This window comes from Leptodactylus fuscus, chromosome 2 (assembly GCF_031893055.1).
Source record: "Leptodactylus fuscus isolate aLepFus1 chromosome 2, aLepFus1.hap2, whole genome shotgun sequence".
Taxonomy (NCBI): Eukaryota; Metazoa; Chordata; class Amphibia; order Anura; family Leptodactylidae; genus Leptodactylus; species Leptodactylus fuscus.
Window position 1 is genome coordinate 158,439,426 of NC_134266.1, and position 22,923 is coordinate 158,462,348.

Genomic DNA, 22,923 nt, shown 5'->3' on the forward strand with positions numbered 1-22,923 from the left:
GATTTCTTTTTCTTTCACCTTTAAATGGCAAAATTGCCTGCTGTTATCCTTAGAACATCAATTCAAAGGTTAATTGCTCTCAATTTATTGCTCGTTAGCCCAAACACACCTACAGGTCTGCTCCGCCACTGATAGATGGCAATGTTTCCAGGAGATAATATTGTCTAACCCCCTTCAGTCTCATTAAATAAAAGATCTGGCAATTACATAGAATCCAGGTACATATAGTTTGTGTTGCTGGGCCGGAGGTGATCCAATTGAAAATGTTATAATATTATTCAGCTGATGCAAACATCTACTGGATGGAGCCTTATATTAATGGGAATTACGCGTGCATTGTGGTGTTTAATTTTAATCATGTTTTATGAAGCAGAAAGCAACATAAGTTCAGTAGTAATAGAGTACAAAGTTGAAAAGTAGAGGTCAGCTCAGTATGACTTTATACACATGTAGAAAAGTATAGTCAAGACTTAAAGGGGTTATCTAGGATTTGGTTGCTTTCTTTAAGAAAGGAGTCTACTTTCTCGTCTCAGGAAGTGACATCACGTCCATGGGTCACATGACCATCCCAATTAACCCATTTAACTCCTTAACACTATGGAAGAGAATGTTAATGTAACGCTTTCTAGAGTTTTTCAGTGGCCTTTGTTGTGTCCTGTGATAAGATATCATACTGCAGCATGTTATCAGTGTCAGTTAAAGTTTGCTACATCTGTATCTTTTATCTTTTAGGATACTATTTTGGTGCGTTACAGTTTGTATTTATTGGCAGGCTAGACAGTAGAGGTCATAGTTTATTACTACCTTTAGGCAAGATTTATGTGCTCTTTATAATTCAGTATTTTATAGCTAGGAAAAAAATCCTTCTGTTATGTTTCCCATTCTCTTTGAATTCATCCCTGGCTTTGACTCAAAAAATTGCGATTCCATCCTTACCTTTGTCAAGAAGAAGGCAATGTTCACTCTAAATTAGACTGGTAGAACTGAAATCGCATTGAGCTGCCAATTAATATTGGTTAATATTTGTGGATCCAGTGAAAATCGGGATAATATGCTTATACAGGACAGCCTGGCTGACCACTAATATGTGTGGGGACACAAGAGTCAGGATGTTTGGATGGGAATTTTTATTATTCTTTAGATTTTTTTTATTTAGGTTTTATTTATTTTGCTACCCTGTAACAGTTCTTATGTGGCTAGACAGCCAGGCTTTATAGATATGAACTGTCCTACATGTGAGATCACTGCCATGATTTTGTTACACTATTGATGCGTTTTGGCTGCCATGTGTGTTTTACATTTGTTGACACCTCTCATTACTCTTGATGTATGGAATGGCCATACTACAGATGTAGCCATCTGATAACTCACTGCTATGTAATAACTCAAAACAAAAGCTATTAGTGGTTTACGTAATACATTAGACGTCATGTTAAACTTGGATATGTTTCTCATTATATAACACCTTTCAATCTAACTACCCTGTATTCCATTTTAAATGTTCTTTTTTTCTGATAACCCTATTTGTAGACATATCAATATATGATGTTTGGGTTTAGCTGACATCCAGCCAGGTAAATGGGACGGTACCTTGAAGGTGAGCTCCAGGATGTTGTAATATATTTTTCAAAAGCTACCATAAAATGTAAGCCGAAAGATTGGCTGCATCAACCAGAAAGGGAAAGCGCCAATTTAGTAATTAGCAGTTGTCATCCTCTAATCGCTGTAGCAGAAGAAATATTGATTGTAATAACATCTGACTGCAAATAGGCAGCTTGCCTGTGTGAACAGCATCAGGAGCCACTCTTGCAAAGACAGGTTTCCTTTAGTTAAACCCAAGCCCATGCGCCACACTTGTGTTTCTTCCTTGTTGACTACAGAGAGTGTGGCCTGCTCCAAACCAGTTATGTGTTAAATGAAGTTTCTTCATGCATAGAGCACACTGTCTTGAATCTACTAATTCAGTAACCTGGTGAAATAGAATTTAATAAGCTCCATGGAACACAACATTTAAAGAGAAAGAAGGCAGTGTGATGATATGGACAGACGAAGAGCTAGTGATTCAGAAAAACAGGTTGTTAATACAATTGACTTGTCTCTTTTAAGGTGCCTAGAATATCATTTTCTTAATACAGTAAGGTTTTAATTGCAATATATCTTCATATCGTCTCCCTTTCATACACTAGAGATTTGTGTGCAGGTCTGCTTGGTGCCAGGGCAATTCTAGAACATAAATAACTTATTGTCTATGCTGGGGATCAGACTGTGATAATTCCCTGAAACGTTTGGGCACTCATGGGTGACATAGCTCTCCGAGTGCCTCAGTGACTCTAAAGATTACATACCTAACAGCCTCTACATCCAACTGTCAGTCACACTGGGGATCTGATATTCTTACCAGCTATGGAAGTTGCTGATAGTGCTTTAGTGACAGAACCATGGCCTATATTATAGCAAGGGTACTGGTTGAGTTCAGATTTAATTTCAAATGATTTTCTTATTACCATCTGGTTTACCATATTAGCCCTATTATATAGAAATAGGTTAGGGTTGTCTATTTAACTATACTTTCTGCAACGACAGTGCCACTGTTAGTTTCTTACCGCCCTACAGTTCTGAATAAACCCTGATCAGAGACTGAGCAAAGTGCATTGCATTTCCTCCCGAGCAGGACACATCCAGGGACACTGTGACTATAAACGGCTGTTAACTCCAGAGCGCCTTCTTGGTATTACTTTAAGGGATGATCATGTCTGTAGCCAACATAGATTTAGAGATATCACTGGTTAAAGCTGAGGTGCATATACTGGAACTTTCACTTTAACCATTGTTCAGGAGAACTCGTGTAACTGAGGGAGAGTAGAAAATGTATTTGTTAATTCTATTGTCCTTGTCACATCAGATAAAAACACACAATTGGTATCACCACATCTGGAACAACCCCTAAAATAAAATTGGTACATTATTTATTCTATATGATAAATGCCATAAACCTTAAAATTCAGATGCCACTTTTAAAGTCTCATGTAAATTAGGAAGTGGGTGTACCGAACACGTCCCTTAGATCTTGCCACTCAAACCATGTCCTGCCTGTGTCACCCTGTTCAGGTGGGACTTGATCCTCCCCATCCTGCTTGAGCTGCAGTGCAGTGCTCCGGAGGATGAAGTCCCGCCCCCAGTGCTTCTACTGTGTCATTTGCATAAGACTTCAAAGTAATTTTTCTTCAAATCTACAAACGTGACATACATCACAAAGATATGTTTTTATCAGTGTAATGTGCTTTCTAATTTGGAGGCGGTGTACTTCCTTTACTTTTGAGCAATCCCAGCTTTACCTAATGAGTATTCAGACACATTTACTGTAGATCATTTTCTGTATTTTCTACAAACTTTTAAGGCTAAGGCCCCACATAGCAAGATGCATCAAACAAAAAAAAAAAAAAAAAAGCGAAAACATGTCATGTTTTTTCTAGTGTGTTTTTTTTTTTTTTTTTTTTTTTTAAACAGAAAGTCCACAGAGTTTTCCTCTGCAACTTTCTGCCCCTATTATCACTATATGGAAGGTATGCCGCAACATTTCCATAGGTATAATTTATATGCTGCAATTTTCAAGAACACAACATTTCCATAGGTATAATTTATATGCTGCAATTTTCAAGAACATTTCCACTGCAGATTTTTTTCTGCAATCTATGGATGGAATAAGCCAGAATTCCATTTACTTTGCAGGTAGTGTAAAATACGTTGTTTTCGCAACATTGGGCCCAGCCTTAATAAATAGTTCTCTGCGAATCCAGCTGAAGCCCACACATAACAGCTGATTTTACTGGGAAAAGCTACTCAACATAGTATTTAGATAATGACCACCAATAGGTAATAAGTGAACAGTAAATCTATTTAACAGTGTGACACAAATATTACTTATATTTACAGGCAGGACCTTGATTTTAAAGGAATACACTTAAGAGGGTTTTTTTCAGGACTATAGAAGAAAAGTTTACTAAGGCTAGCACAGTATGTGCTCACAGTCTCTATGCATGCATGACTGATGAACCAGCAACATGCTGGATAATAACCTGATCAAGATCAATTGGATTATTATAGGGAGTGCTTATTTAGCAGTCACACAGGACCAAAATCTAGTATTGATTCTGCTGTCTAGCCCTGCTGTTGAGAGGTAGCAATGAGCCTGTGTGCTCAATTGGGTTATTTTTCCCCCCAAAGTGCAGTATTTAATGTCTAAGAACAATTTATTTATTTCCTTTTTCATATGAATGTATTGTTCTTTGCACTTACCTCTAAGTAATATGTAAAAAAAACTATATAACGTGTAAATGAAATAAATTTATTTTAAAACTAAATGTAGGAGTTTCTTTTGGAATTAATTGTTTTGATGTCTTTAGATGGATACTTATGCTGGTAATATTTATGATAGTCTACGTTGATGTATTATTATTTTGGGACATCAGCTCTACAGTCATTTCCATAGTTTATTTGTGATAATGATTGATTATTTGTTTCTGTTTTTTGCCTAATTTACTATAACCAGTTTTTTTAAAATTTCCGAGTAAAAGGTTACTGAAAGACATGCAAGTGTGAAGAAAGTTGATTAGGTAGGTATTACTACCTACTAAAATATTGGTTATTGGAAGTGTCCTTCTTGACGCTAGCTGACCTATGTGGGGCCACCCCGCATAATCCTAATTCCTGAAAAACTTCTTTAACAGAAAGAGGGAGTTGCAACACCATGGGCCAAAATGTTGATGCGTTTTTGGGACATAAACTAAGCAGACTAATAGGAGATGTAAATTTAGACTAGACAGTCTTATGATGGGACAGATTTATCATCAAGCATCTGACACTATGATAAATAAGGTGCATCTTAAGGGCTCATTCACACTACGTAAACGCCATCTTATTCTGAACGTAAAACACGTTCAGAATAAGCGGCGTATAAAGCAGTTCCATTCATTTCTATGGGAGCCGGCATACGAGCGCTCCCCATAGAAATGAATGGGCTGCTTTTTTCACTACGAGCACTCCCATTGAAGTGAATGGAAATTGCCCACGTGTACGGCTAGCTCTGCTCATGCCGAGCCGTACACGCAGCGCTTCCCATTCACTTCAATGGGACTGCTCGTAGTGAAAAAAGCAGCCCATTCATTTCTATGGGGAGCGCTCGTATGCCGGCTCCCATAGAAATGAATGGAACTGCTTTATACGTCGCTTATTCTGAACGTGTTTTACGTTCAGAATAAGCTGGCGTTTACGTAGTGTGAATTCACCCTTAGGCTGCGTTCACACTGAGTTTTTTGGTCAAGAATTTGGTCAGGAAACTGATTCAAATTCCTCCTCCTAAAAACGCCTCACCATAGGACTGTATGGTGAGGCGTTTTTTTTGGAGGAGGAATTTGAGTCAGTTTCCTGACCAAAAATTCCATGTGAACGCAGCCTTAAAGAGGTTGTCCGGGACCTGACAGGATAGGTCATCAGTTTCAGATAAGTTGGAGTCTGAGCCCATCCCAATCGGGTGTTTTGGCCATCGAGAGCAATATACTAGGTATATGGCTGGAAGGAGCCCTACTCCTATTCAAGCACCAGGCGCTACTGCTACAGTGTATTTGAGCAGAAGCTGGATACAGTATATGTAGCTATATATACTTAGCTTAGTTATGCATCCCTGCCCCCTATCACTTGAATAGGAGAAGGGTTGCTTCCAGCTGTATACCCTAGTGTATGTCTACCAACCTCCTCTCGCTCCCAGGATCTTCCCTGAAGTGCAGGCTCTGCAGCCTTTTATGGCCCAGTAACAAGCCTGGGACCTACACTTGGGCTGAGGCCTACTCAAGACCCGCCCTGGACCACACATTGATTAGAAACCTGGGGCTGATATATTGGGACTCCAGCACTCTGCTTTCACTTCTCTCTCACACACACACATCCTATCCTATTAATATTATAAATGTGAAAGTTTGTGGGTTTGTGAGTTTGGATGTTCGGATGTTTGTTCCTCAATCACGGAAAAACCGCTCCACCGATTTGGCTGAAATTTTCCACAAACATAGTTAATACACCCGATTGCGCAATAGGCTACTTTTTGTCACAATAGCACACATATGTTTGTGCCAGGACCCCCACAAAACCCAAACTCACACCACCATCTCTGCAATCTCACACACTTTGGACCATAGCAAGCCACAAAATTCATATTGCCCTCTACAGCCTCGCCCCTAACCCCACACAATCTCATATACATATACTTTACCACTTTGCCCCTCACCTTACCGATTCTCCAGGAGGCTCTCTTTAACGCTCCGGAGCAGCCATGTTTGCCAACCCCCACCGGTCTGACAATCCGTGACACCCCCCACCCATGTCAATACCCCTAGGCGGTCTAATAAATGCAAAAAAAAAAAGTTTACAAAAAGTAAAAAAAAATAAAAAAAAAATAAATAAAAAGGATTAAAAATTCAAATCACCCCCCTTTCCCTAGAACACATATAAAATTAGTTAAATACTGTGAAACACATACATGTTAGGTATCCCCACGTCCAAAATCGCCCGCTCTACAAAGATATACAAATATTTTTCCTGTTCGGTAAACGCCGTAGCGGGAAAAATGGTCAAAAGTGCCAAACCGCCATTTTTTCACTGTTTTGATTCTGATAAAAAAATTCAATAAAAAGTGATCAAAGCAATAACATTTCCCGAAAATGGTAGAACTACAAAGTACATCCGGTCCCGCAAAAAAAGACGCCCTATACATCCCCGTACACGCACGTATAAAAAAGTTACGGCTGTCAGAATATGGCGACTTTTCAAAAAATAATTTTTTAACACAGTTTGGGATTTTTTTAAGGGGTCAAAATGTAAATAAAACCATATATATTTGGTATCCCCGGAGTCATAACAAAACACAGAATACAGGGGACAGGTCATTTTGGTTGCACAGTGAACGCCGTAAAACCAAAGCCCGTAAGAAAGTCGCAGAACTGCATTTTTTCTTCAAATCCCCCCCATTCAGAATTTTTTCCCTGCTTCCCAGTACATTATATAGAATAAATAATGGTGGCATCATGAAGAAAAATTTGTCCCAGGAAAAATTAAGACCTCATATGACTCTGGGAGCGGAGAAATAAAAAAGTTATGGGGTTTAGAAGGAGGGGAGTCAAAAACGAAAATCAAAAAATGCCATGGGCGGGAAAGGGTTAACTTCAAATACTTCTGTCCCAAAGACACTATGTACAGTTTATAACAACACCGTATATATAGCAGCTCAAATACAAATTAACTGCAACGTATTCTCTGAATTACAGAAAAAACAAAATACAAAGTTACATTTCATATCCCATACCTTATACACAGTACGAAAACCTTACCCGTGCCCGTATATACCCACTGCTACAATCACCGCAGACGAAGTCGTGGGTACCAGCTAGTATATATATATACATCTTGTAAAGATAATGCTTATTAGTGACATACATACTATACAGCGTTATTGGTAAGGCAAAGGTAAGCCTGTAAATTCAAACCGGCTTACTAGTCAACCTGATGAATGTACAGATAACATATATATACAGTCCTATGAAAAAGTTTGGGCACCCCTATTAATCTTAATCATTTTTTGTTCTAAATATTTTGGTGTTTGCAACAGCCATTTCAGTTTGATATATCTAATAACTGATGGACACAGTAATATTTCAGGATTGAAATGAGGTTTTTATTGTACTAACAGAAAATGTGCAATATGCATTAAACCAAAATTTGACCGGTGCAAAAGTATGGGCACCCTTATCATTTTATTGATTTGAATTCCCCTAACTACTTTTTACTGACTTACTGAAGCACAAAATTGGTTTTGTAACCTCAGTGAGCTTTGAACTTCATAGCCAGATGTATCCAATCATAAGAAAAGGTATTTAAGGTGGCCAATTGCAAGTTGATCTCCTATTTGAATCTCCTCTGAAGAGTGGCATCATGGGCTACTCAAAACAACTCTCAAATGATCTGAAAACAAAGATTGTTCAACATAGTTGTTCAGCGGAAGGATACAAAAAGTTGTCTCGGAGATTTAACCTGTCAGTTTCCACTGTGAGGAACATAGTAAGGAAATAGAAGACCACAGGGACAGTTCTTGTTAAGCCCAGAAGTGGCAGGCCAAGAAAAATATCAGAAAGGCAGAGAAGAAGAATGGTGAGAACAGTCAAGGACAATCCACAGACCACCTCCAAAGAGCTGCAGCATCATCTTGCTGCAGATGGTGTCACTGTGCATCAGTCAACTATACAGCGCACTTTGCACAAATAGAAGCTGTATGGGAGAGTGATGAGAAAGAAGCCGTTTCTGCACGTACGCCACAAATAGAGTTGCCTGAGGTATGAAAAAGCACATTTGGACAAGGCAGCTTCATTTTGGAAACAAAAATTGAGTTGTTTGGTTATAAAAAAAGGCGTTATGCATGGCGTCCAAAAAGAAACAGCATTCCAAGAAAAACACATGCTACCCACTGTAAAATTTGGTGGAGGTTCCATCATGCTTTGGGGCTGTGTAGCCAATGCCGGCATCGGGAATCTTGTTAAAGTTGAGAGTTGCATGGATTCCACTCAGTATCAGCAGATTCTTGAGAATAATGTTCAAGAATCAGTGACGAAGTTGAAGTTACGCCGGGGATGGATATTTCAGCAAGACAATGATCCAAAACACCACTCCAAATCCTCAGGCATTCATGCAGAGGAACAATTACAATGTTCTGGAATGGCCATCCCAGTCCCCAGACCTGAATATCATTGAACATCTGTGGGATGATTTGAAGCGGGCTGTCCATGCTCGGCGACCATCTAACTTAACTGAACTTGAATTGTTTGTCCAAAATACCTTTATCCAGGATCCAGGAACTGATTAAAAGCTACAGGAAGCGACTAGAGGCTGTTATCTTTGCAAAAGGAGGATCTACTAAATATTAATGTCACTTTTCTGTTGAGGTGCCCATACTTTTGCACCGGTCAAATTTTGGTTTAATGCATATTGCACATTTTCTGTTAGTACAATAAACCTCATTTCAATCCTGAAATATTACTGTGTCCATCAGTTATTAGATATATCAAACTGAAATGCTGTTATAAACACCAAAATATTTAGAACTAAAAATGATTAAGATTAATAGGGGTGCCCAAACTTTTTCATAGGACTGTATGTGTAATTGATCAGACTGTATGGAATGGACTGCGCCTTTCTATGGCTCCCATTCCAATGTTGTGTCCTGCAAGTCAAGTACGACAGCTCATGCCTAAAATCCAAGTGATTTCTTTTGATTAAGCCATGCATTCGTAGAGGTGTTAGATAAGGTTCTTGCTTACACTGTTATAAATATATGTCATGTATAATTGCAACAAAAAAAAATTCTTTAAAAGTGTGTCTTAAGGCATGGGAACAGAAATGGCCCGCCCCACATTTTTTCGCAATATATATTTGCTATATTGTTCCCTGTGATGTGAGCAAATTATTCTGTACAAGATGGGTTCATTTTAACAGATTGTGTCCTGAAGTACAAGAGAGAGTGTTATGACGGTGATTAATGAAAGGCATAATACAGGAGGGAATGTAATTGAAATGACAGCTGGGAGCTTCGTGTACCTTCTCTGTTTTGATCAAAGGCAGTCAGATTTTTGAAAACAGAATCTTCCTCCCATTTTCTTCTGCTGAGCCGTTCTGTGCTTGGCCAAAACAGTCTATACATATAGTACAGGCAATGTCTTGTCTTAGGCATTTTCTGAATTTCATTCAAGTCTCCAATAATGATCTATATTATTCATATAATAATGTTTTTCTGTATATCTTCATCATATGTATAGGCTTAGAGTAACTTATTTTAGCCATTATTATATGACCTAGGCAGTGTATTATTGTGGGCGACTACTCTGCAGGTCCTTTGGCTATGAGCTAGTTGCTGTTGGGCACCCCTGTGATATTGTCTGCTTCTCCTATGGTGAATATGCAATAAAGTGCTACAATTGAATTCATAGTTACAGCTGCTGTATATAGCCAGTCAGCAGCATGTACAGTCTATATCAGGGGTCTCAAACTCGCGGCCCGCGTGCCAACTGCAGCCCTTGGGACAATAGTTTGCAACCCCCGGTGGACGCCAGGTGCTTAACTATGGCGGCCACTCACTTTTATTTATTAAATAAAAAAAAAAAGCTAAGAATTATTATTTCATGTGGAACACAATTATTCAATAAAGCATGCTAATAGTGATTATAGGTCCTCTCTAGGAACTGTCCCTTGCTAATATGTATTAGAAAGTGTTTTGCATTATAATATGCATCATTTTTAAAGATTTGCTTTTTTTATGCTTATTTTGTTTGTTTGGTTTTTTTGCAATTTTCAGCAGCTGCACGCAATCGTGACGTAACTACAGCCAGAACTCCCACAGAGAAGGCAGGGAAGGTTTATTACCATCCCTGCCTTCCTGATCACTGTGTACACAGCGCTCAATGAGCGCAGTATACACCGCAATGGGCGCTGCCCAGCCTGTTAGAGAAGCTCTTTAGTTATGGGCAGGAGGCTGTATTCCTCCTGCAACTGGGGCTAAATGTGCACAGTCACAGTAAAAATCAGCCTCTTCCATCAAAAAAAAAAAGTGATCAGTGGTCTATATTTACCTTATGTGGACACAATGTTAAAAAAAAGAAAGAGAAAAAAGTAGGAAAGTGAAATAATAATGACAAAAAATAATACGCCAATAGCATGCCCTATTACCGGTTCTAGTCCCACCGTGATGACGCCATACAAAATATAAATTACCGTAATGGAGAGGAAAAACTAATTTATAAAGTTCTTTTAGTGGCACTTTATGCTATTTAATTAAAAAAAAAAAAAAATGAAAAGTGAAAAACAGACACAATTTCCCTCCTATGTTTCCCTCCCGGATTTAAAAAAAAAAATTAAAAACATGCAAAAATAAAACAGCATAAAAATAAAGCCCTATGTGTCCCCTAAAAACACGCAGAATTTAATTGAGTAACCCAAATGATAAAAAATGTTATGGCCCTCAGAACCGTACATACAAACCCAAAATCTGTCTGGTCCTGGAGCAGTAATTGGCCCAGTACTGAAGTAGTTAATGTGGACAGTAAAGGTTCAGAGACATGGTATATAAGAAATGTATTATACATGTCTCAGTAACACAAGTGGAGAATAAAGTACCTTTATTCATTCCTTTAATTCCGCCACTTCCAGTCATATTTGGAGGTGTTCTTGATACAGAAATGTGTTGTAAATTAAAGTGGCATCAAACAGCACTCTTGTAAAGTCCTCATCTCAAGCTGATTTATTCTGCCATTAGCCCGCTCTGTTTATGCATTAACAGTCCTCGTGGCGTGGACTTTCCAATCTTACCTCCCCTCCATTTTGTTTATAGGCTGTGACAGATTCAGCCTGACTATTACATCTGGTAATAACATGCGTGATTGACACCAACCTCCTGATAAGCATTTTTGTTTCTAAAGCCTTGGAAGCTGGACCTGTCAGGATAAGGGCTTTGCGCTGGATTATTCCATGTTTTATATCTTCAAACCATATTTATTCCTCAAATCATTATGAAAATTGAATCTCAGCTTTGTAAATTGATTTTTTACCAAACACCTGGATCTTCTCTTCCTTATTAGAAAGTAATTGAGCTGTGCCTATGTCTATAATTTAACTTGCAATCAATCATAATGATAGATTTATTTATTTTTTTACTTTTATGAAAGTGCTTTAATTATTTTGTAATATTGTGAAGTCGTTACATTTTATTTCTGCTGAAAATGGGTTTTAAGACTTGTCTGTCAGATGTATGTGATAAAGGTATTGTGGCAAGCTGTACCTCAAGCAAAAGTATACAAGGCCCGATCTTGAGGATCTGTGACTGTTCTGATCATTTAGAAATCCCTTGTCAATTACCGTTTGTCAATGATGCATTCTTAATGAGTAGTAGTCTATAATTAACAGTAATTGGATTGATTATTAACCAGAGACAGATACTTCATGGGATGGTATCTTCCTTAGGTTGAGTTCACATGACGCTTTTTGCTTAAAGAACTGTGTATAGTATATAAATGTAGTAATTCCTACCACATGCTAGTATACACCTGTATACTAATAGTCATTACATTTACTGGCATAGTAGAAATGTGTTAATCCTGCTGCAAATAAAGTTTCAGTTGTTAAAGGGGTTGGCCGTTTTCAGAACAATATTGAGACAGAAATTATTCTTTGTATAATAAAAAGTTATATCATTTTCAATATACTTTCTCTATTATTTCCCCAAGGTTTTCTAGATCTCTTCTTGTTGTCATGCAGTCCAATTACTTCCGGTGGATAAAAATCAGTCCATGATCATGTGATACGGTCTATGGTCCAAAAAGATGCATGCCTCTTTACTAGATGTCTGATTACTATGCTATGACTATAACAAGCTGGGCATCTGTGTGTCCACCACATGACCATGGACTGATTTGTATCCACTGGAAGTAAGCTGAGACCTAGAAAACCATATGGAATTTATACAGAAAATATATTGAAGACATTTATTATACAAACAATAAAATTTTTTTCTAAATATTGGTCTGAAAGTAGACAATCTCTTTAAGTAAAAAGGTGTTTACAAAATGTAACATAATGGAGCCAGATGACAGATGTGAACTCATCTGAGGGTCGCATGTAGAAGAAGACATAATATTGGTATAGCATACCTCTTCTATACAACCACTTGTTTAGACGATATGTATCAAGCAGTGGCGTAACTAGGAATGGCGGGGCCTCGTGTCGAACTTTTGACATCGGGGCCCCCGACCGATGCCGAAGACCTTGACCGACCCCCTCCTATGCATTCCTGCGCTCTCTATTATGCCCCATAGTGGCCCCTGCACACAGTTTTATGTCCCTTAGTGGCCCCTGCACATACTATTATGTCCCTCAGTGGCCCCTCCACACAGTATTATCCCCCATAGTGGCCCCTGCGCACAGTATTATGTCCCTCAGTGGCCCCTACACACAGTATGATCCCCCATAGTGGCCCCTGCACACAGTATTATTCCCCATAGTGGCCCCTGCACACAGTATTATCCCCCATAGTGGCCCCTGCACACAGTATTATCCCCCATAGTGGCCCCTGCACACAGTATTATCCCCCATAGTGGCCCCTGCACACAGTATTATCCCCCATAGTGGCCCCTGCACACAGTATTATCCTCCATAGTGGCCCCTGCACACAGTATTATCCCCCATAGTGGCCCCTGCACACAGTATTATCCCCCATAGTGGCCCCTGCACACAGTATTATGCCCCATAGTGGCCCCTGCACACAGTATTATCCCCCATAGTGGCCCCTGCACACAGTATTATCCCCCATAGTGGCCCCTCCACACAGTATTATCCCCCATAGTGGCCCCTGTACATAGTATTGTACCCCATAGTGGCCCCTGCACACAGTATTATGCTCCACTGTGGACACACATAAACAATTATTATACTCTGGGTTCTTTTCAGACCCCAGAGTATAATAATTGGAGACCCAGGGGTACAAAAACATTTTAAAAAAACTCTGTCACTCACCTATCTCCCAGCTCCTACGCTGTCGACCTCCGAAGTAGTCCATCTTCAACTACATCAGACGTCACATGACCAGGGACGCAGACCAGGGTCATGAGACATTAGACGACTAGGCTGAAGCCTGCCCGGATCGTGGAGAGGTAAGTAACAGTGTTTTTTATGTTTCTTACCTCTCCCGGGCTGCTGATCATTATACTCGGGGGTCCGAAAAGATCCCCGAGTATAATGATAGCAGCGGTAGCGGCTGTCACCAGGCCCCTAATGTCCCGGTCCCTGTGGCAGCTGCCTCTGCTGCTACGGCGGTAGTTACGCCACTGGTATCAAGTTTGAACAACAGGAACACAAAAGGGATGCAAACATAAATTCTGATAGCAATTACAATGTTACCTAGAGAAAAACCTGATAGTTTTAGGATTTTTTTAACATGTTTCTGAATCTTGTAAAAATCCTGCAGAGATTATGGAAATTCACATTCTACTAAATTTCTCCATAAATTAGGTGCCAGCATCCATTATCTCATACTACAACCTTTACATATAAGTTGCCTGAACATGTGACTTTTGTCAGTACAACTATTTCTGATGGATCAGTCCTGGGACTTGTATGTAAGCAGAACTCTATAGTCATAATTCTGTTTTGTCGTATTAGTTGGTTTTATTAAGCAGGCTTTCTTAATACCTCATTGTGTTTTTAGTTAATGGTCTAGAATCTGTGTGTGCTACAACTGAAATGAAAGGGTTCCTGTATTAAATTGCAAAAAAGAAATGGAAACATTTGCAAGCAGACACAGTAAATGGGAGCCTTGGGGCACACGAAGATGTGTCACTTTCTCAAACAAGTCTTTTTCATAATTTAATGTGAAAGTGCTTATGCAAAAAACATATATAATGTACACACACACTCATCAACATACCCCTAATTTAGCTCCATTTACTAAGTGCACAGCTCCTTGGTAATAATATAACATGTAACTGATCTTGAAGCCTCGGGGCTTTCTTGGGCACCATATGGACCTATTTTAAAGCTGTTGTTTAAAAAAAAATAAAAAATAACTGGAAAAGCCAAAATCTCCTTTAGTGAATATCTTGGTAAAGTTATTAAAGACGTATGTCCAAAGAGAACAGGGGATATAAATCAGGTATCAAATTGTTCCAAGGAATGTGCAAAATATTCTGACTCTTTATGTTAAAATACAGTTGGTGTGTCAAAAGTGCTCTCCGTGGTTGGTGGGATCCTTTGTGATTTTAGGTTGTGGGTCTTGGGTCTTGGAAGCTGTAACAGTTTGATCTTTACAGATAAATGTTCTCCATTATACACAATCGGCAAAACGTGAATATCACAGACCAGGATGACACATTTTTTATTGTGTAGAACACCAAAATTGATTGTTCATGTTATGATAGTGCCTCCTGTTGGTTCCATGTACTTTGTTGCTGATAGTGTCCTATGTTTGTCAAAAGGTGCCATACACCTGGCTAAGTAGTCGTTGGCCAAAAGCTCATTCGGCCATCAGTTATTCCTCTCAAGAATCAGGAAGTCCCTATACGCACAAGTTAGGGGTTTTGATGGACTTTGCTTTGTATGGAGTCTTAATGTGTCCATATGCATCAGATGCAAAGTGGAAACACAAGAGCAGCAACTCATTGACCTGAAGAAGCAGACCTATCCATACACTTGGCCTATTTCATTGGCTAAGCTAACCCCTTCTTTACCTCCATCATCCAGGATGGAAAATTGGCTGTTGAGGTTCTAATACAGCAGGACATGGTCCAGAATCTCTATTTCCCCAGATAATCACTTTGAAGCTAAGGCCCATGTAGTGAGCTGCAGCAAAAAAACAAAAAAAAACAAACAAACAAGAGTGCACTGGAAAACGCATGATGATTATTTTCTATGGTGTTCTTCATGGCGATCTCACTGAGTTTTCCTCTGCAGACTTTTTCCACTTATTATACCTATATGGAAAAAGGGGGGGGGGTTGCAATGTGTGATTGGGATTAACCAGATAGTACTAGAAATTCTATGGTAATGTGTCGTTACCTCCATAAGCACAATAAATGTGTATTCTTTTTATCTGTTATTCAGGTTTATCTTACAGATTTCTGAATGGCGACAACCACTAGGCTAATCAATCTACAGTACAAGGGTTGTCACCTTATTTACCACAGACCCTGTATCTATATATATATATAATATATATATATATACACACACACACTGTACAGTATCTGTGAGTATGCAGAATTACATTTGCCAACCCCCATCTTCTACAGCTCTGCTCATGTTATTGCCAAAATGAATAGTGCTGAGGCCCCTAGGGTAAGATGAGACAATTACTGTACCGCCTACATGACTGTTTTAGAAATATTGTTTCCTCCAGTCTATCACTGGTAAGCTGTATTAAACAGTTAAATCCTGATGGGTGACTGAGTGTAATTGAAGCTCTGTTAGTAAAGCTGTACGGCCACCCTCCATGTGCTGCTCTCCCTAGGACAGTAACATATCTGTTTTAATGACAGGTTCTCTTATCAAAGGAAAATCACAATATTTGCTGCAATGCCGGGCTGCTTAGTGCCACCACACAGTGAAAGATGCTTTGCATGATAATTTCCCTGTAAAATAATGAATGGATTTCAATGCTTCCTCCCTGTGATCTAAGCTTTTTTACATCTGCAGTACATACAAATCCACAAATGTTCTTTTTTCATAAATGCGGCATGCTGTTTTACCCATTGTCAAAGACTAGGGGAAGCTTAGCAAGTTCATAACCATAATATAGTGGTGAGTTGTGATCCAAAATGAATCCTCTTATGTTTGTCCCTCATTAAATCTATGAGTATAAACTCTTTAAATACAACAGATGGTTATTTGCTGCATTAACATAGCTCATTAATTCCAGTTACTCCCTAGCTACTGGTAGGGAGTAGAGTCGCGTTCATATCAGCTTGCTTTATTCTGGCGCCTGCTTTTGAATATCTAAGCTTGAGAAGACCAAACTGAATTGGGGCAGACATATCTGACATACAGGCTTGTCTTTCCCGAATGGGTTACTTGACCTCTCTGAGGTGATGTGGAGTTACAGAGGCAGCCGAATACAGGAGTCACTTCGGATGCGATATATTAGTGACTATGCCATCTAGAACCATGGTTCTGGTATCATTTCAAAGGGTAGTGGTTCCATAAGCGGCAGTAGTGGAGCCATGGTTGAGTTGACACGCGATCTTGTCTCCCAAGATGGATTTAGTAGAGAACTGTGAGTTAGTAGTTTAGGATGGAGGAGAAAAAGGGCCCTTATTTTTTCTGATTAGATATATGACAAACTTTCTTATATATTTTTATACCATTGCAATGTTTCTTGAAAAGCACAGTAACTATTTCAGCATAAATATAATATCCAGGAGTTCCTTCCTTTTTTGCAAGCCTTACATGACCAATCAGTACATAAAGAGATTTCCCTACAATGTATCCTATATCCACAGCATATGTGATAAGTGCAGATTGGTGGGGTCTGACCACTGAACCTCCACCTATCACAGCAGTAGGAGTGTATTTTTCTCCAGTCTGTGTGGAGCAGTGGTTAGTAGGGTGCGCCTCCCACTCTTTCAATGGGACCACTAGTCCAGCACTTGGTAATCTCTGGCAGTCCCATTGAAATCAGAGGAACATGGGCGTGCCTTTCCAACCACTGATCCATATTAAGAATAATCCCAATAATTTCTTTCCCACTGATCTGCACCTTATCCCCTATCTTATGGATAGGGGATAAGTTATAGAGGTGGGAAAACCTCTTCAGTGAAAGGGGTGCATCCAGTACTATGTAAATGCAAGCCAGTAAGCAATGAAGAGTATGTAGTACTCACGTGAGCAGAGTTGATGATATAAATGAGGCAGTTGTCCAGTATTGTATTTTCTGGGGACATTTTTACTTTGACATTAACACGATTATATACAAACTTAACCTTCTCATGGGAATATTGTTGTTTTTTTTCCACTAAATAAGCGTCTCCTTGTGCTCACATTTTAAGACATATAATACGTCTACTAGATAGTATTTTGAGAGAACTCAGTGACAGAGCTCTAAGTCATGGAAACCTGCTGTATATTTTTAGATGGAAAGTGAAATATGCTCCACATGGTTCTTCCATTTTCTGTATTCCTAATGGTCAGGTTGCCTTTATTCCATAGCTGCATTGAAAGTCATTGTTGTTTTGGTATTGTATTCTGTGCAACTGGAAAATTGTCAAAACCTTGATCCTATTCAGTTATTTTTCGTAATCTAAGATTATGGATAATAGATTTCTTTGCTATTGATGTTTGTTTTTAGACTTTTTGGGGAGAGCATTCTCAGTAGAAAGAAAGCTTTCCTTTATGTGTTACTGTAATGTATGTAAAAATAACACTTTTGTCTATTAACAGAAGTAAACAGTAGGACAGAGCGAAAGTGAAGGACTTGTCTAGTTTTACCTGTTCTTTCTCTCCCTTCTGTATAGTATGGGGAACCGCTCAGGTAGATGCTTGGCAGCATTGCAGGAAACAGGGACACAGAGACTGGGTTACACTCAAGTTCAGTGTTTATTTTCACTTGAGGTGCATAAACTGCCTTTGCAGAGGCACAAACAAACAAAACAAAAGCCTTCTCGGCTGAGAATTAACTAAACATAAGAAACTGCTTCCCTGACTATACAGGAGCCTGGCTGCTAGACTCTTGCTCTGGTAACAATAACAGGTGGCACAATACCTGCTTTATAGTTTCTGTTTGGACAGGTCAGCTCTGTCAGTGTGGTGCCACAGCTCCTAGCACTACACACGGACTAATATCAGGCCTTGATTACTCAGCTGACCTCCCTGGTGTGGGTCTTTACCAAACACCCTTTAGCTGCCTGACTGGAATATACCTGTCCTCCCACACCACACCCTTCACTTTCTCACAACAGTTATTGGTTTAAAAGCTACCATTTCAGTTATTCTTACAATACCATTGTTGTAACCACTGTAAGTGCCAGGAGGACAGGACTACATGACCAGTATTGGAGAGGGATTTCTTCCAGTGGGTCATTGATTGTTATTTCAGCATCTTTTTTATACGTCATACTTGCGTTCGATTAAAAAGCGGTTACCTGCTTTCCGCCCGAATTAAAGTGGAATGGGAAAAGGAATCCCTGAGCGTTCACCAAGCGCAGATGTGAACATACCCTTAATCTGTATAAACATGTTATAATGATAACTAGAAATTGTTAAACTGTGGTTTAATTCATGGCTAATGCTTCTCTTTACAACTTTGAGGGCACAGGGGTGTACTTTTGGTATTTATTCAGTTCTAATACATGGTTAAGACTACTTGAAGGCTTACAAAATAATAAGCAATGATATACTTTATTTGGGAATACATGTTTTACAGAATAGAGTTGCCTATGATATTCTTCTTATGTTCAGTTGTTATGGTGGGAATGAACTATTCAGCCTGGAATGCACACCCTTGTGCATTCAGAGTATTAAATGTAGATACTTGCAACCCATAATAAAAATCCATCATCAACTGTTACCATTCTAATTGACAGTTCTGAGGTAGCAACAGGAGAGGTTTTATATATATATATATATATATATATATATATATATATATATATATATATATATATATATATATAAACACAATAAAACAAGTGATACTCACTGATCCCTTTCTGTTCGGGATTCTGATGCTTCATGGGTCCTTTGCCAGTCTTTACTCCCTGGTGTTTCTTGACATATAGCAAATGACCACTCACCCAAATGCTGGTTACAGCAGTCACCCACCTCAGCCAGTGATTGGGTAAGCATAATTTTCTGTGCATCAAGAGGCAGCATAATGTATCTGTATATAAGCAGCAGGGGATTGGTGAGGTGAGTATTACTTATTATATTATTGTACACCATTGCCTCCTTTTTTCCCAAAACTTTACATACCTGGAAACCCCTTTTAGGCTGAAGCGCCACGTTGCAAAAAAGCTGCTTATTTTGTTGCAGATTTTAGGGTTGTTTTGTTTTTGTTTTTTTAGCCAAACACGGGAGTGACTGAAATGGAAATAGAAAGAAAGCTTTTATAATGCATTCCATGATGCATCTGCCTGCTCTCACTCTCGGTGTACTCCCTTCTTCACTCTCCCCTCCAATGAAATCACAAGTAATAAATCCCTCCCACATCTGAGGTCACATGATGCTGTGATGTTTGCAAGCTCATTCTCCCCTGTGAGCAGCAAACTCAGGGAGTGAGAGCAGGCAGATGAATCATGGGAAATGTAGTTTGTTCACAGATTCATTGTATGTAAATAACAGTGATACAAAGAGTCTCAAGTAAAATAAAGCCAAGAAAAGGCTGCACAAGGGAACAGTGAGGATTTGGCACTGCTGTGGATGTATTTGCAGATACTTTTTGTGAAGCTGGATAACCCTTTTAAAGTCACACATTCATAGTGGTGTTTGTTACCTGAAACATTGATCATTTTGTTTAAAAAAATATGAAAAGTATAATATATACATTTATAACCACTTTAAATTGCATTTTTTATGGTGGATTTTCTTACTGTAGGTTCTTGCTGGATTTATGTATTGACTTAGATATGTTTTTCTTTATTAACAGCACTTTTGCCCTATTTAAATGCAAGTATGTCTACTTTGATTATTTCCAATAGTTTTAGCTTTGCTAGTATAGATGTCTTGTGTAAGGTAGCTGTTCCTTTAGATGCTTTGTAGTTTTATTTAGTATATAGACATATACTGTGTATGCCTTCTTAGGGTCAGTTCACACGGTGGAAAATGATGAGGAAATTCCACTTCATTTTCCGCCGCCGGCATTTTCGCGCGGCTAGCTGTGACGGGATGCCCATGCAGTGCATCAGCATTCTGTCGCGGCATCCAGCTCCTTATTAGGCCTGAATGAATGGGCATAATCAGGAGGGAGTCTTGAGCCGCGGACACCACGGATGGAATCCACAGTAAGGGTGAATTCACACTGAGTAAACGCTAGCTTATTCTGAACGTAAAACACGTTCAGAATAAGCGGCGTCTAAAGCAGCTCCATTCATTTCTATGGGAGCGGGGATACGAGCGCTCCCCATAGAAATGAATGGGCTGCTTCTTTCACTCCGTGCAGTCCCATTGAAGTGAATGGGGAGTGCCGGCGTGTACGCTCCGGCATGAGCAGAGCTTGCCGTATACGCCGGCACTCCCCATTCACTTCAATGGGACTGCACGGAGTGAAAGAAGCAGCCCATTCATTTCTATGGGGAGCGCTCGTATCCCCGCTCCCATAGAAATGAATGGAGCTGCTTTAGACGCCGCTTATTCTGAACGTGTTTTACGTTCAGAATAAGCTAGCGTTTACTCAGTGTGAATTCACCCTAAGAGCGAGCAGAACGCTTCTTTTTCCACATCCTGCTGCGATCTCTGCCTCCCATTGAAAACAATGGGAAGGGGGATTCGAGAGGAATCTGCTCCATATTCGGGGGACCAATCTGAGGCAAATTCCTTTGTGTGAACTGACCCTTATGTTGTGTATAGTTTGCATGCAGACATTTTAGATTAGTTTTTTCTACAGTGTGTAATATGATAAATATGCATTATTAGGAGTTTAGTAACCTATTTCTTAGTGCTGTACAGAGAACACCCTTATAGTCCATATCCATATCACTAATCTTGTTGCGCTTTATATTATTGTCAGTCTATTTTTTTATGTTGATTTATTTAAAAAAAAAACAACAAAAAAAACGCAAACAATTGTGGTTGGTAAAAAGGTAAAACATGCAAGGCCGGGATTATTACAGTGTATTTGCTTCTTATTTTACATTCTTTTCTTGTAACAAAGAATAGAATGGGAAATGAAGCCAGGCTGCTTACGTCCTCGCAGCTCCATTCACCTAGATTAGTGTTCAAGAAACAGCATTCTCTGCAGCTGCCTCTGTTTATTCAGGATGTGGAATGTCTCCAGTCATAGCTACTGTTTTGCCTGATTTATTTCATTATTTTTCTTTTCTTTTAGTCATGCAAAATAATGCTTTTCACCTGGAAACCATGCATTGTCAAGCAGTTGGTTCCCTGGATTTTTAATTTTTTTTACCTTTGTGTGAATGTAAAACATACGTTAAAATAAAATTATTAATGCTACAAAATTTTTAATGTTTTATATCAGTATATATATTTGACTACAAATCAGGAATTTCCTCTGCTCAAGTTAAATGAAATTGAAATGAAACATATTAACCCATGTTTGTGTAATGCAGCAATGTATTATGACTTGTGGAAAACTACATATAGTGGGTAGGTGACAAATTATCCATGATGTGTGCAATGGAGTTCTCATAATGAAATCGATTATCTCATATCATTAAAGCTGTTTTGTAGTTTGGGCACCTCCCGCTTAGCTGATATGCTTTGTAAGTACATGTCCTCCCTGTAGCAGTGTGCAGGGCTCGCCACCCACTAAAATCATCTCTTACTTCTAGTAAAGTAGGGCACTTGGTTTCAGAAAGCGTCTATTAGCTTACAAAGTGCTAAAGAGAAACAGGCGCCCTCCTTAAATATGAAAGGAGAGCGTTTCATGTGCCTCATACCTTAAAGGGATTCTACCATTAAAACCTTTTTTTTTGTGGATAAGACGTCGGCATAGCCTTTAGAAAGGCTATTCGTCTCTTACCTTTAGACGTGGTCTCTGCTGTGCTGTTCCTTAGAAATACCGTTTTTTACCGGTATGCAAATGAGTTCTCTCGCAGCGATGGGGCGGGCCCCAGCGCTCAAACAGCGATGGGGGCGTCCCCACCGCTGCCAGAGAAGTGTCTCCAGCGCCGCCTTCTTCTTCATCTGCAGCGTCATCTTCCATGTCTTTTTCCGACGCAGGCTCATAACTTCAAGGCGTCGGGCCTTGAGCAGAGCAGACTGCACAGGCCATGGGAAAATGGCCACTAACAATACTGTTCAAGCGGCCATTTTCCCTGACACACTTTAAAATAAGGAACGGGGTTGTTAGTTTAGGGATCTTGTTGTCTTGTGTACTTCATGCATTTCTCTTATTAGGTCTGCACTGCTAAAACAGGTTTGTGAATAGTTTTCAATTTCACAATGAATGAGCAACTAGATTTTGTCAAAAACTCTGCTCCAACAGTCTAACTTTATATTGTTAATGTAACCAATCCATATATCTTTTTTTTCTAGGTTTCCCTACAGCAGCAGCCTATGGACCAGTAGCAGCAGCAGCAGTGGCAGCAGCCAGAGGATCAGGTAGGTGGTCTTGTAAACTCAGTGGAGCACACCACAATAGCGCTAGATAGAAGCAAGTTGCATGGTTGGTCTATT

At 39.3% G+C, this 22,923-nt stretch overlaps 1 protein-coding gene across 7 annotated transcripts in view; it reads left to right on the forward strand.

The window, feature by feature from the left end:
- The window catches only part of MSI2 (musashi RNA binding protein 2), a 538,668-nt gene that overhangs the window by 445,947 nt on the left and 69,798 nt on the right, over positions 1–22,923 (forward strand). For 4 of the 7 annotated variants that reach the window (XM_075264907.1, XM_075264910.1, XM_075264909.1 and 1 more), the window contains exons 11-12: positions 20,216–20,239; positions 22,783–22,848. In XM_075264907.1, the coding sequence (XP_075121008.1) occupies positions 20,216–20,239; positions 22,783–22,848 (90 nt within the window). The remainder of the gene's footprint in view (positions 1–20,215; positions 20,240–22,782; positions 22,849–22,923) is intronic. The other 3 variants (XM_075264911.1, XM_075264908.1, XM_075264913.1) reach the window with 1 other exon arrangement.